At 46.9% G+C, this 14,842-nt stretch overlaps 1 protein-coding gene across 3 annotated transcripts in view; it reads right to left on the bottom strand.

The window, feature by feature from the left end:
- Window positions 1-14,842, bottom strand: part of plekhd1 (pleckstrin homology domain containing, family D (with coiled-coil domains) member 1) — a 100,922-nt gene that overhangs the window by 42,492 nt on the left and 43,588 nt on the right. For all 3 annotated transcript variants that reach the window (XM_078562985.1, XM_078562986.1, XM_078562988.1), the window contains 2 exons: window positions 11,853-11,929; window positions 9,855-9,946 (listed from right to left, as the gene is read on the bottom strand). In XM_078562985.1, coding sequence (XP_078419111.1) covers window positions 9,855-9,946; window positions 11,853-11,929 — 169 coding nt within the window. The remainder of the gene's footprint in view (window positions 1-9,854; window positions 9,947-11,852; window positions 11,930-14,842) is intronic.

Raw genomic sequence — 14,842 nt, 5'->3', positions numbered from 1 at the left:
CACATTAATTAACTGCTGCTGTGTTCCATTAAGATACAACCTACTAGGTAATTGCTGCAGAGTCCCATTAACAAAGAGTTACAAGGTAAATCTCAGGTCCACCACCAACACCCCTTCCCGCCCCCTAACACCGCATGACCAGAGGTTACATGACCAAACTCAAAAAATCCACATTTCCATTTTCCCTTCAAATGACAAACTTTAATATCCAGGATACAGTACAGTGGTCATGTTAATAGACTCGCTGTCCTGTTCAAATCCCACCATGGCTGACTAGGGTTTGAATTCAGTTTAAAATATCAGGGGAACAAAAATTAAAGTGATCATGTAGCTGTAGGATTGTTGTCAAAACTGAACTGGTTCACTAATGTCCTTTGGGAAAGGTAGCGGTTGATCCAGACTCCTCCATCATCTTGATAAAAACAAAAAACTACTGCGGATGCTGGAAATCCAAAACAAAAACAGAATTACCTGGAAAAACTCAGCAGGTCTGACAGCATCGGCGGAGAAGAAAATCTTCCCTGGTTATGTCTTGTCCCACCAGTAGGATAGACCCATCAGAGGTGGCGGATGGCATGATGGTATATAGTCCAAAGGAAGTGGCCCTGGGAGCCCTCAACATTGACTCCGGATCCCATGAAATCTCATGGCATCAGGTCAAACATGAGCAAGGAAACCTCCTGCTGAATACCACCTAGCACCCGCCCTCAGCTGATTGAGGGGAAATTCTTTTCACCAAGAGGGTGGTGGGGATCTGGAACTCACTGTCTGAAAGGGTGGTAGAGGCAAAGATCCTCAGAACATTTAAAAAGTACTTAGTGCATTTGAAGTGCCGTAAACTACAAAGTTTGAACTATGAGCTGGAAAAGTGGGATTAAGTTGGGTTGCTACTTGTCGGCTGGCACAGACTCAATAGCCAGAATTTTACGCTTCCCCACCCAGACCAGCAGGCTCTGAGACGGGGGAGCGTGAAATTGCACGGACAACATTTCCTCCGGAATCCCACCCGCCCTGACCCAGTAGCGATTTTACACTGGGACGGGCAGGGACTTGGATGGGATGCCCACCTCTGCACTGATTAAAGACCTTAAATGTTGTTTAATGGACACTTAAGGGTTTTTTCCCACCAAGGCTCAATTTTTAGGCTGGCGGGCAGATGTTAGCTCAAGGGGGGAAACGCGAAGTAAAGTAAGTTCGATCACAGGTGGGAAGTGGGAGGTGGTGGGGGTGCCTACATCAAAACCCCCCCTTCTGACAGGGAGCACCCTCCTGAAGGCCTGGTGACCTATGGACCTCCTACCCCCTCCCCACCCTGCGCCTAACTCCCGACATCCCCATTGCTCCCTTCTCGACCCGCAGGCCTTCCCTATCCTACCCGTCCTGGGACCTCTGCCACTTAGCTGTCCTCGGGTTCCTGGGACTTAGTGTCAGGCAGCTCCCTGCAGTGCCTCTTCTGGCCACTGCAGCGCTGTGCCTTTTCTTTATTCATTCATGGGATTTGGGCTTAGCTGGCTGGGCCAGCATTTATTGCCCATCCCTAGTTGCCCATGAGAAGGTGATGGTGAGCTTCTTTCCTGAACCGCTGCAGTCCATATGGTGTAAGTACACCCACAGTGCTGTTAGGAAGGGAGTTCCAGGATTTTGACCCAGCCACAGTGAAGTAACAGCGATATATTTCCAAGTCATGATGGTGAGTGACTTGCAGGGGAACTTCCAGGTGGTGGTGTTTCTATCTATCTGCTGCCCTTGTCCTTCTAGATGGTAGCGGTCGTGGGCTTGGAAGGTGCTATCGAAGGAGCCTTGCTGAATTCCTCCAGTGCATCTCGTAGATGGTACACACTGCTGCTACTGTGCGTCAGTGGTGGAGGGAGTGAATGTTTGTGGATGTGGTGCCAGTCAAGTGGGCTGCTTTGCCCTGGATGGTGTCAAGCTTCTTGAGTGTTGTGGGAGCTGCACTCATCCAGGCAAGTGGGGCGTATTCCATCACACTCTTGACTTGTGCCTTGTAGATGGTGGACAGGCTTTGGGGAGTCAGGAGGTGAGTTACTCGTCACACGATTCCTAGTCTCTGACCTGCTCTTGTACCCACAGTATTTATATGGCTAGTCCAGCTCAGTTTCTGGTCAATGGTAACCCCCCCCCAGGATGTTGATAGTGGGGGATTTAGTGATGGTAATGCCATTGAACATCAAGGGGCGATGGTTGGATTCTCTCTTGTTGGAGATGGTCATTGCCTGACACTTGTGTTGTGCGAACGTTATTTGCCACTTGTCAGCTCATGCCTGAATATTGTCCAGGTCTTGCTGCATTTGGACATGGGCTGCTTCAGTATCTGAGGAGTCGCAAATGGTGCTGAACATTGTGTAATCATCAGCGAATATTCCCACTTCTGACCTTACTTTAGAAGGAAGGTCATTGATGAAGCAGCTGAAGATGGTTGGGCCGAGGACACTACTCTGAGGAACTCCTGCAGTGAAGTCCTGGAGCTGAGATGAGTAACCTCCAACAGCCACAACCACCTTCCTTTGTGCTAGGTATGACTCTAACCAACGGAGAGTTTTCCCCCTGATTCCCATCGACTCCAGTTTTGCTAGGGCTCCTTGATACCACACTTGGTCAAATGCTGCCTTGATGTCAAGGGCAGTCACTCTCACCTCACCTCGGGGGTTCAGCTCTTTTGGCGATGTTTGAACCAAGGCTGTAATGAGGTCAGGAGCGAGTGGCCCTGACAGAACCCAAACTGGGTGTCAGTAAGCAGGATATTACTAAACAAGTGCCGCTTGATAGCGCTGTTGATGACCCCTTCCATTACTTTACTGATGGTTGAGAGTAGACCGATGGGGCAGTAATTAGCAAGGTTGAATTTGTCCTGCTTTTTGTGTACAGGACATACCTGGGCAATTTTCCACATAGCCGGGTAGATGCCAGTGTTGTAGCTGTTCTGGAACAGCTTGGCTAGCGACGCGGCAAGTTCCGGAGCACAAGTCTTCAGTACTATTGCCGGAATATTGTCAGGGCCCAAAGACTTTGCAGCATCCAGTGCCTTCAGTCATTTCTTGATATGTGGAATGAATCGAATTCGCTGAAGACTGGCATCTGTGATACTGGGGACCTCTGGAGGCGGCTGAGATGGATCATCCACTTGGCAGTTCTGGCTGAAGATTGTAGCAAATGTCTCAGCCTTATCTTTTGCACTGATGTGCTAAGCCCCTCCATCATTGAGGATGGGATACTTGTGGAGTGTCTTCCTCCAGTGAGTTGTTTAATCGTCCACCAACATTCACGACTGGATGTGGCAGGACTACAGAGCTTAGATCTGATCCTTTGGTTGTGAGATTGCTTAGTTCTATCTTTCACTTGCTGCTTATGCTGTTTGGCATGTAAGTGGTCCTGTGTTATAGCTTCACCAGGTTGACACCTCATTTTTAGGTATACCTGGTGCTGCTCCTGGCATGCCCTCCTGCACTCTTCATTGAACCAGGGTTGATCCCCTGGCTTGATGATAATGGTACAGTGGGGGTTATGCCAGGCTATGAGGTTACAGTGCATTCGAGTACAATTCCAGAGGGACTGGAGGCTAGTCCAGTTTAGTCTGGAGGGACTGGAAAGCTACCAGCTAAACTGATTGGCTGGCAGCTCTCCAAGGTGGGACTTAATATGGCATCGGGGCTGCTGGAGTTGGCGGGGATGTGTGTTCCCCACCGACTGTTTGGATAGTGGGGGCTCCCGTCATCCTGAAAATTCAGCCCAGTTGGTCAGATTATCTCCTTCCATGCTGTAAATTTCTAGATTCTATGTTGAACACCACTTCAAAGAAGCACTGAGGGTAACAGAGACACAGAGTGTACTCTGGGTGGAGGACTTTCAATGTCAATCACCAAGAATGACTTGGTAGCACCACTACTGTCTGAGCTGGCTGAGTCTTGAATGACATACCTGTCCAACTGGGCCAGAAGCAGGTAGTGAGAACACCAACAAGAGGAATATACCAACTCGACCTTGTCTTTACCAATATATCTGTCTCAGATGCTGCTTTCTTACCTTTACACCACTATCAGCACCTTCTTTAGTCTTCACCACTACCATTAACACTCCCTTCGTCTTGTGTCTATGACATGTCAATCGCTCCTTAGCCCCCACCTATCGCTGACCTTCTATCCAGCTTTACCTGCTCCACCCCCTTAAACAGTATAAATTCCATCACATTTCTACTTCTCTATAGCCCTGAAGAAGAGTTTCACAGATTCGAAACGTTAACTCTGTTTCTCTCTCCACAGCTGCTGTCATACCTGCTATGTTTTTCCAGCATTTTCTGTTTTTATTTCATATTTCCAGCATCCGCAGTCTTTTGCTTTTGTCTCAGATGCATCTGCCCATGACAGTATTTATAGGAATGACCATCATCCGGTCCTTATAGAGATAAAGTTTCATCTTCTCACTGAGGATACCCTCCATTGATTGGTTTGGCACTACCACCCCACTAAATGGAATAGATTCAGCATAAATCTATCAACTGAAAACTGGGCATCTATGAGGCACTGTGGGCCATTGTATACAACCACAATCTGTAACTTCATGGCCTGGCATACCCCCACTCTACCAGTACCATCAAGCCAGGGGATCAACCTGGTTCAATTAAGAGAGCATGCTATGAGCAGCACCAGGCATTTCTAAAAATGAGGTGTCAATCTGGTGAAGCTACAACACAGGACTACATGCATGCTAAGCAGAAGCGCCATGTGATAGATAGAGCTAAGGGTGATCCCACAACCAACAGATCAGATAAAAGCTCTGCAGACCTTCCATATCCAGTTGTGAATGGCGGTGGATAATTAAACAACTAAAAGGAGGAGGAGGTTCCACAAACACCCTCATTTTCAATGATGGGGGAGCCCAGCACATCAGTGCAAAAGACAAGGCCTTTGCAACCATCTTCAGCCAGAAGTGCTGAGTGGATGATCCATCTTGGCCTCTTCCTGGGTCCCCAGGATCACAGAAGACAGTCTTCAGCCAGTTTGATTCACTCCATGTGATATCAAGAAATGGCTGAAGGCACTGGACACTGCAATGGCTATGGGCCCTGACAATATCTGGGCTGTAATACTGAAGACTTGTGCTCTAGAACTAACCATGCGCTAGTCAAGCTGTTCCAACAGTTACAACACAGGAATCAACCGGACAATGTGGAAAATTTCCCGAGTATGTTCTGTCTACAAAACCAACAGGACAAAACTAATCCAGCCAATTACTGCCCGTTTTTTTTCAGAAGTAAATTGGATGGGTGCTTTAGCGAAAAAAATTGCAGGGCTTTGGGGATAGAGGAGGGGAATGAGACTGACTGGATTGATCTACAGTGACCTGGCATGGACTCAATGGGTGGCATGGCCTCCTCTGTGGCCTAATATCTCTATTATTGCAGTGTTCAGTACAATTTGCATCTCTTCAGACACTGAAGCAGTCCGTGCCTGCATGCAGCAAAACCTGAACAATGTTCAGGCTTGGACTGATATGTGGCATAAATGTTACTTGCCGTTTAAGTACCAGGCAATGGCTATCTTGAACAAGAGAGAATCTAACCACCTTCACTTGATATTCAACTGTATTACCATCATGGAATCCTCCACCATCAACATCCTGGGGATTATCATTGACCAGTAACTTAAATGAACCAGCTAAATAAATACTGTGGCTACATGAGCAGATTAAAAGATGGGAACTCAGCAGCGAGTGACTCACCTCCTGACTCTCCAAAGCCTATCCACCATCTACAAGGCACAAGTGAAGGAATACTCGACACTTGCCTGGATGAGTGCAGCTCCAACAACACACAAGAAAGCTTGACACGATCCAGGACAAAGCAGCCTGCTCAATTCACACTCCATCCACCACCTTAAACATTCATGCCCTCCACCACCAACGTACAGTAGCAGCAATGTTGTACCATCTACAACATGCTCGGCAGCAATTCACCAAGGCTCCTTCCAGCACCTTCCAAACCCCCAATCTCTACCAACTAGAACGACAAAGGCACTAGATGCATGGGAACATCACCACCTCCAAGTTTCCAAGTCACACATCATCCTGACTTGGAACTATATCGCCGTTCTTTCACTGGTGCTGGGTCAAATTCCCTTCCTAACAGCACTGTGGGTGTGCCTACACCACATGGACTACAGTTGCTCCCATAGGCAGCTCACCACCACCTTCTCAAGGGCAATTAGGGACGGGCGATAAATGCTGGCCCTGACAGCAACGCTCACATCCCATAAATGAATGTAAAAAATCTGCCATCTTTATCCAGTTTGGCCTACAGGAGACTCCAGACCCACAGCAATGTGACTGATTTTTAACTGCTTGCTGAATTGGCATAGCAAGCAACTCACTTGTACAAGGGACAGCAACAAATGTCAACCTTGCCAGGGATGCCCATGTCCTGGGAATAAATTAAATAACATAAAGAGGGCATTCTGTGTGGTCAAGCTAGATGGCAGTCACATGCAAAGGGTTATCTATAACGTAGGAACGTGATAGTTTGCCCTTACACTGCCATCGGTCATTGGGAAAGTGTTAGAGTCTATTATAAAGGATGTAATAGTGGAGCATTTAGAAATACATAATATAATCAAGCAGAGTCAGCATGGCTTCATGAAGGGGAAATCATGCCTGACAATTTTTTTTAGAATTCTTTAAGGAGATTACAAGCAAAATAGATAAAGTAGATGTAATATATTTGGATTTTCAAAAGACGTTTGATAGGGTACTGCACATAATGCTCCTTAATAAGATAAGAGCCCATGGTGTTGGGGGTAGTATATTAGCATGGATAGAGGATTGGCTAACTAATAGAAGACAGAGAGTTTCGATAAAGGGCATTTTCAGGATGGCAACCTGTAACTAATGGAGTACCACAGGGATCAGTGCTGAGGCCACAATTATTTACAATGTACATTAATGACTTGGATGAGGGAAGTGAATGTACTACCGCCAAGTTTGCAGATGACACAAAAATAAGTGGGAAGGCAAGTGGTGAGGATGACACAGAGTCTGCAGAGGGATATAGACAGGTTAAGTGAGTGGGCAAAAACTTGGCACATGGAATATAACGTGAGAAAATGTGAGATTATAAACTTTGGCAGGAAGAATAGAGGAGCTGAATATTAATTACATGGAGAAAGACTGCAGAAAGCTGCAGCATAGAGGGATTTGGGGGTCCTCGTGCATGAATCACAAAAAGCTACCATACAAGTTCAGCAGGTAATAGGGAAGGCAAATGGAGGTTTGTGGTGGAGTTCCCCAGGGGTCGGTATTAGGACCCTTGCTCTTTCTGATATATATAAATGATCTAGATCTTGGTGTGCAGGGGACAATTTCAAAGTTTGCGGGTGACACAAAACTTGGGAGAATTGTAAATTGTGAGGAGGACAGTGTAGAACTTCAAAAGGACATTGACACATTGGTGGAGTGGGCAGATAGGTGGCAGATGAAGTTCGATGTGGAGAAGTATGAGGTGACACACTTTGGTACAAAGAACATGGAAAGACAGTATAAAATAAAGGTTACTATTCTAAAGGGTGTGCAGGAGCAGAGAGACCTGGGTTTATTTGTGCATAAGTAGAGAGAGCTGTTTCTAAAACATACAGTATTCTAGGCTTCATTAATAGGGGCATAGAGTATAAGAGCAGGGAGGTTATGATGAATTTATAAGACACTGGTTAGACCTCAGCTGCAGTATTGTGTACAGTACTGGACGCCACATTATAGGAAGGATGTGAACACATTGGAGAGAATGCAGAAGAGGTTTATGGGATGAGACACTTCAGTTATGAGGAAAGATTGGAAAAGTTCGGACTGATTTCCTAGGAGAGGAGAAGGCTGAGAGGAGACTTGATAGAAATTTTCAAAATAATGAGGAGCCTGGACAAGAGTAGATAGGGAGAAACTGTTCCCACTCGTAAATGGATCGAGAACCAGAAGGCACAGTTTTAAAGTGTTTTGCAAAAGGAGCAAATGCGAGGTGAGAAAAAACTTTTTCAGACAGCGAGTACTTAGGGTTTGTAATCCCCTGCCTGGAAGTGTGGTGGAGGCATGTTCAATTGAGGCATTCAAGGGGGCATTGGATGATTATCTAAATGGAAACAATGTGCAGGGTTACGGGGAAAATGCAGGAGATTGGCACCACATTAAAATGCTCAGAAAGCCGATGCAGACACGATGGGCCGAATGGCCTCCTTCTACACCGTAACAATTCTGTGATACTGTGAATGTTGGCCTTTATTTCAAAGGGAATGGAGTATAAAAATATGGAAGTCTTGCTAAAAGTATACAAGGCACTAGTTAGACCACACCTAGAATACTATGAACAGTTTTGGTCCCCTTATCTAAGGAAAGATATACAGGCATTGGAGGCAGTCCAGAGATGGTTCACTAGGTTGATCCCAGGGATGGAGGGATTTTCTTATGAAGAAAGATTGAGTAGTTTGGGCCTGTATTCGTTAGAGTTTAGAAGAATGGGAGGCGACCTTATTGAAACATTTAAGATTCTTAGGGGGCTTGACAGGGTAGATGCTGGAAGGTTGTTTCCCCTTGTGGGAGAGTCTAGGACCAGAGGGCATAATCTCAGAGTAAGGGGGCACCCATTTAAAACAGAAATGAGGAGGAATTTCTTCTCTCAGAGGGTAGTCAATCTGTGGAATTCTTTACTGCAGAGGGCTGTAGAGGCTGGTTCGTTAAGTATACTCAAGGCTGAGATAGACAGATTTTTAATCAGTAAGGGAATCAAAGGTTATGAGGAAAAGGCAGGAAAGTGGAGTTGAGGAATATCAGATAAGCCATGATTTCATTGAATGGCGGAGCAGACTCGATGGGCCGAATGGCCTACTTATGTTCCTATGTCTAATGGCCTAAGATCACGCCACTCTTAACTGGAAACCCAGTTTCCAGCGCCGAAAAGACAAATTTCTTCTGAAAATGTCTCCCTTCTTGGTAGAGATTCCAAATCTGATGCCCTCTTAGTTTCCACACAAGAGTGTAGCATACCATTCAACAGGAGGATTGGCTTAAAATGTTTCTTGTGTGTTAAGGTGGAAGGGAAAAGTGATGGTGGTGGAAGCTGCCAGCTGGAGCCAGGCCTGCTCAGCTGCCGGAACAGGGTTGCCAACTCTGATTGGATGTATTCCTCAAGGTGTCATCACATGACCTCCCTGCCCCACCCACACACTCTCCCCATGGTCGCTCAACACCTCCATCCTTGTTCTATCACACCTTCCCAACCAATGGGAAAGCAAACTGAATCTTCAGTATTGTTTTTGAATGATTCTCGACTCTCAGTGACACAATTATTTGCCACCTTCATTATTTTGCCAATTAGCAGAAGGGCTCAAATATATCCTTTTAAAAACACATTTTTTCTCCTGAGCAATGTTCTGGAGATTAATCTTTATTTCCTTGGCCTGATTGGAGGGTAGCTAGGGAATGGTGGGTTTAATGGACCCCAAGGTTGAACTAAGAGGGCAATTTAATTAAATTCCCCAAAAATGCACTGAGGTGAGCAGCCAATTTGAAGCAGGCGGGTGTCAGGAGACTTAAGCAAAGCAGCTCCGAGCTCAGGCTTGTGTGCTGTGATCATGAGACAGCAAGCTGTGTGCTTTCCAATTTACTCTGTGCCCACAGGGAATCATACTGCATGTTACCCAATTATATTTAGCAATTAGGAGCAGGTGGCAAGCACAACTGACATCAACTCCACACCAGTGAACACATTTTTTCAGCACTGGCGATTTTTCAGCTGACTCAACCTCCTGAGCCACGTGGCCTGTCAGATCTGAATCAATCCTGGCCTCTAATTCATGGCTGACCTAAATATTCCTGCTTCTCCTTCGCAAGCTGCAGGCCTTGTGCTTCAAGGCTTCCAATCATCGCTTCCCCTAGCTGGGCGTTCTGCCAGGTTCTGTGGAGAGAAGAGGAAAGCAAGATCAGTGTGACAACACTCAGGCTTGCTTATATCTAACAATGCTTCATAGCGTCTGTCACACACTTTGAAAGAGTCAAACATATTAGAGAAAAAAAATGAAAAGGTGATTTAATGATGCGTGTTTGGAAACTTTCGAGCACATTTCTCTCAGCAATAGCAACTGAACTCTGCTGGAGTGCAGTGACTGCTTTCTTAACCCAAAACAAAATTTTGTGGATTTAAAGATATAGGTCAGCTCAAACATGCACCATAGCAGTGGATTAAAATGCTGTACAAGGTACACAGCTCCCGCCATTCTCAAATAATGGCCTAGAACATGGATCACCCCTGAACTGGAGCAGCCCCAGCCCATATAATGGCCAGCACACTCCAGCTGTGTACAGAGCACATGCTAATTTTACGCAGAGGATCTAATTTCTTGGCCACTGTGTCTTCTAACTCACGGTGAGTAATGCCACAGGAGGTCTGCTCACCTGGATGGCACACCAGGCTGGAAACTGGCCACTGGCCACTCAGCTTTGGTACCTGAATTTAAACCCATTCCAGGACAATGAGAGGGGCAGCTCAAGGTTGAAGATGGTTCAAACAGGATCAGTCCAGTTTTGAGCGTTCACGGGCTGACTGCTCATGGCTGAGGCATGATTAGCAGTAAGTTGTGCAGCTGTGCCTGGAGACCACAGGATAACTGGTGCCATATTGGGGAGGGCAAGGATATGAGGGAAGATTGGCTATGGCTATCTGTATGACAAAATCATAAACACTTTGGCATTGATATGATAGGCCTGAGGAGGTCTTCCTACCTGCTGTATCCACACCTGCTACTGTTTTCACAGCAGTGATTTGGGAGGGGTCTATTCCATCTTGGAGGGCCAGGGCACTTCATTAACACAGTGCTGCTGGCATGGCAGCCTGATTTAAAGGTAACAGTTACCAGTTGGGTTTCCCAGGGCTGGGAAAGCCCACCAGCAAAATGGAAACAGAAGAAGCTGGCCGTGGAGGATATTTGCCTTTTAAAGCATGGCCCAAGAGGAGCAGGGATGCTCCCGCAGCCCCTCAAGCACTACCTCAAACAGATCACAACCTCTCCACACTGTCACAATCTGTGATCCACTCCTGCTCCCTACCATATATCAGGGCCCTTGTTTCTGAATGCTGTGGTGCAGCGGGTAGCGACAGAAGGTTATGGATTCAGATTGTGCTCCAAAGACTTGAGCACAAAATCCAGGTTGACACTTATGTTGCAGGACTGAGGGGGTGTTGCATTGTCAGGTGCCATCTTTCAGACTCTCTCAGGTGGCTGAGATGTCTCAGATCCAATGGCACTATTTGAAGAATAGCAGGGAAGCTCTATCTGGCATCCCGGTCAATACTTATTGCTCAAACAATATTACAAAGAATGGATTATCTGGTCATTATGAAATTGATTTGTATGGGATCTTGATGTGTGTAAGCTGACTGTCACAATTCCTGCATTGCAGTGACTACACCTCAAAAGGTATTTCAGTGGCTGTAAAGCACTTTTTGACAGGTCTGAGTTGTGGAAGGTGCTATAGAAATGCTAAACTCTTAGTGTCATTTCTTCTCTTTCACCTTGCTACTGCTACACTGATGCTGACAGCAAGAAGCACTAGCCCATCAGCATTGTGAATGAGACCACTGTGACCATGTGTGCCCACCCCACCCCTCCCCCCTGCTCCACCCCCAAAGGAGCTGGCTATTGTCAGCAACTTTAGATGCAAAGATTGCTGCATTTACAATCCTGGCCAAAAGACCCACTGTGCCTCCTTTTCCTCTGTGAAAATTAGTTCATTTGTTTAAGTTTAACTGGCTGCCAGCTTTTGCAGTCTGTGCGGTGTGTCATTCAGCTTCCAATGATACTTACACTTTTCCTGATTCCTGCAGCATTTCTAGCCAGTGCTGTTGGTCAAATTCAGTCTCAGCCGCTAATAAGATATTCCCCTAAATAGAAAATGCAGAGAGTTCACATTAACCCTTTAACTCAGTTATCAGGATAGAATAAAAGAGCTGGGACTCTACACTTTAAAGTGTACACCTAAGGGTGATCTGAACAAGGTTTATGAGATGATGAATGGGATAGATTATATTCCAGTTCAGAGTGTTCCAATTTCACATGTGAAGGAGAAGCAGGGCTAACAATTTTAATATAAATAAAAACAGAAAGTACTGGAAACATTCTGATAAAAGGTTATGTACCTGAAATGCTAACTCTGTTTCTCTCTACACAGATGCTGCCAAACCTCCAGGTTTTTCCAGTATTTTCTGTTTTTATTTTAGATTTCCAGCATCCGCAGTATTTTGCTTTTCAATCACAATTTTAAATTGTGCAAGGCCAGATTGAGGCAAGACATCAGGAGGTGGTTCTTTTCCCAGAGAATGATGAATCTCAAACAGGCTGTGGGCTTGTGTAGTGGATGCTGATTTGCTGAATTGCTTTAGGCGAGAGCTGGCCCTGTAAATGGCAGCAATAGAGGTCACCTCTTATAAAAGATAGTGGCTGGGGGGAATCAGCAGGGGCCAGAACGATCTCCTGCTCAATGGTTGATCACCTAGGATAGGTCTGAGATGATTTTCTCAGGTTTTCTTCCCTAAGTGACCTGGGCTTTTATCTGTCTCCTTGTATCTCCCGGTCGGTTTTCTTAGGTGAAGGTTTATTACCCTCAACATTAGTTGTAGATGTGTTTTCACACATTAAGGAGGATGTTCCTGCTGTGTGTACATTAACTGACTGTATTTGAGCCTTCCCATTACTGCACCTAGAGCATTATCAGGGTTTGGAAATAAAATAAAGGAGTGGGTATGGAGTGGTGCTGATTTTCACTTGATATAGAAACATAGTGCAAATCTGGGATGATTCTGCCCTAAGTGTGGTAGCAGGCGTGAAAAAAGACATTTTATCTGCTGGCCGCAAGGGCAGATTTTCATGCCATATTGTTCCCCTCCTGCCTCATTAATTATGCATTCACAGGAAACACTCCCAATCGCTGGCGGGCGGGCTCAGATTTTCCGGCCACGCCGTGACCTCAGCGCTTCCTCGTTCCGGGCGCCATATTTAAAGCGCACCAGAGCACAGCCTAATTCATGTCCATAGACCAGGACTGCTCCAGGCCCCGAAAACAAAGAAGGCGGCAGCCCCCAAATTTAGTGACGCCTCTCTAGGGTGCCTGCTGGACGCAGTGGAAGGCCACCACGATGTCCTCTAGCCCCACTCTGACCACAGGAGAGACACCGATCCGGCCTGGGAGGCTGTGGTAGCGACAGGCAGCGTCACTGGAACACAGACAAGGTCGTCCATCCAGTGCAGGAAGAGGATGAATGCTTTCATCCGTTCCACCAGGGTAAGCCAACCACCTCATCACTCTCAGCACATGCATTAACAAACCCATCACACATCCACAGGGATCTCACATCTCAAGGGACAACACCACTAACTCTTACACGCATGCTCAAATCTCCATCAGGCTTATATCCCCTGGAGCTGGGAGAGGTCCCAGACTGGGGTGGAGTGGCCAACATTAGGCCTCTCACTCACTTTGAGGAGCATGCCATTGTGCTGACTAGTGAAGACGTGGGCTGTGCCTGCAGCAACAGCGGGGTCGGTGGCGAAAACCCACATGAGGATCCTGCACACATCATCCCTCTCTCAATGCAGAGTGTTTTCTCTCCTGCTTTTGACTTTGCTGACATGCACTAATTATCTCTACTTTGGTTCACAGGGAGCTCTGCCAAGTGACCGACACCCTCAGCCAGCCAAACCCTCAGCTCCATCCAGGTCCTCACCTCCAGCCAATAGGACACCTGTTCCATTGAAGAGCTGGAAATAAGCAGCCTGGAAGACCCGTCACAGCGCTTACACGCACCCTCCACCAGCGCAGAAACACACACCTCGGTGGGACTTAGATCTAGAGCAGGCTTGGGTTCACAATCTGGTGGTCACAGGGCGGACGCACATCCGCAGCTGGAGGAGGCAGATTCAGCCAAGCTCCCTGGCATTTGGTGGATTGCTGGGGAAAAGGCATCTGTGAGGTCCAAGTCAGATGACGAACCTCTGGGTTAGGCCTTCCAACTCATCCTGGAGAGTCAGCAGAAAGCGTGGAAACATCACGCAGAGCTGTTGGAAGCCCTTGCGAGTCAGAGGAGTGCGTCCACCTGTCCTCTGATGAAGTGGTGCCCACATGTGCGAATATGGAGGTGTCATGTCGTGCTGTGGTTGCCATGGAGACCCTGGTCCAGGAGAACGAGGAGATGCGTGCAGATCTGCACTCCATCGCAGGAGCCATGGGTGAATTCCTGCAGTGGCAACACGAGGGAAGCAGGGCACCTTGATGTCCCTCCAGGTGCTCCTTTCCCTCAACGAGTCAGGCTAGGGCCCTTGGGCGCTTGAAGGGAGCAGCAGCTGGATATCCCTGAGTCATCCACTCAGGAATTTCAGAGGCTGTCCACTCCCTCCGAGTCCCCTTTGCCTCTGAGCCCCTCAACGTCATCCTCTGTCACCGCAGAGGGAGCAGCCAGCCCACGAATGATTCTGGAGGGAGAATTTGTGAATCTACCCACACACTGGGCCGGAAGAGGAAGAAAACGCAGGCTGATAGGTAACCTCCTTTGGTATGAATCCCACCGAGCCCAGCAGGGAGTATGTGCCCCCAAAGGCGAATGCAAAGTCAATGTTAGTTAATTAACCCAGCTCGGCCCTGGTCCCCTCCCACTTCCGTGGTGACCAAGACTTGGGGCCTAGTCTGTCTCTCTAGCTCTGTTTATTAAGCGAAAAGGTAAAAAAGATTTTATTAGTTAGCTCTGCTGCTTGAAACTTTTTAATGGTACTTTTTATTAACTACTTTACTGGTTGTAAAAGTG

The sequence above is a fragment of the Cetorhinus maximus genome, chromosome 18, assembly GCF_964194155.1.
Source record: "Cetorhinus maximus chromosome 18, sCetMax3.hap1.1, whole genome shotgun sequence".
Lineage (NCBI taxonomy): Eukaryota > Metazoa > Chordata > Chondrichthyes > Lamniformes > Cetorhinidae > Cetorhinus > Cetorhinus maximus.
The sequence above is the reverse complement of the archived record's forward strand: the minus strand, read 5'-3'. Positions and strand labels throughout refer to the sequence as shown.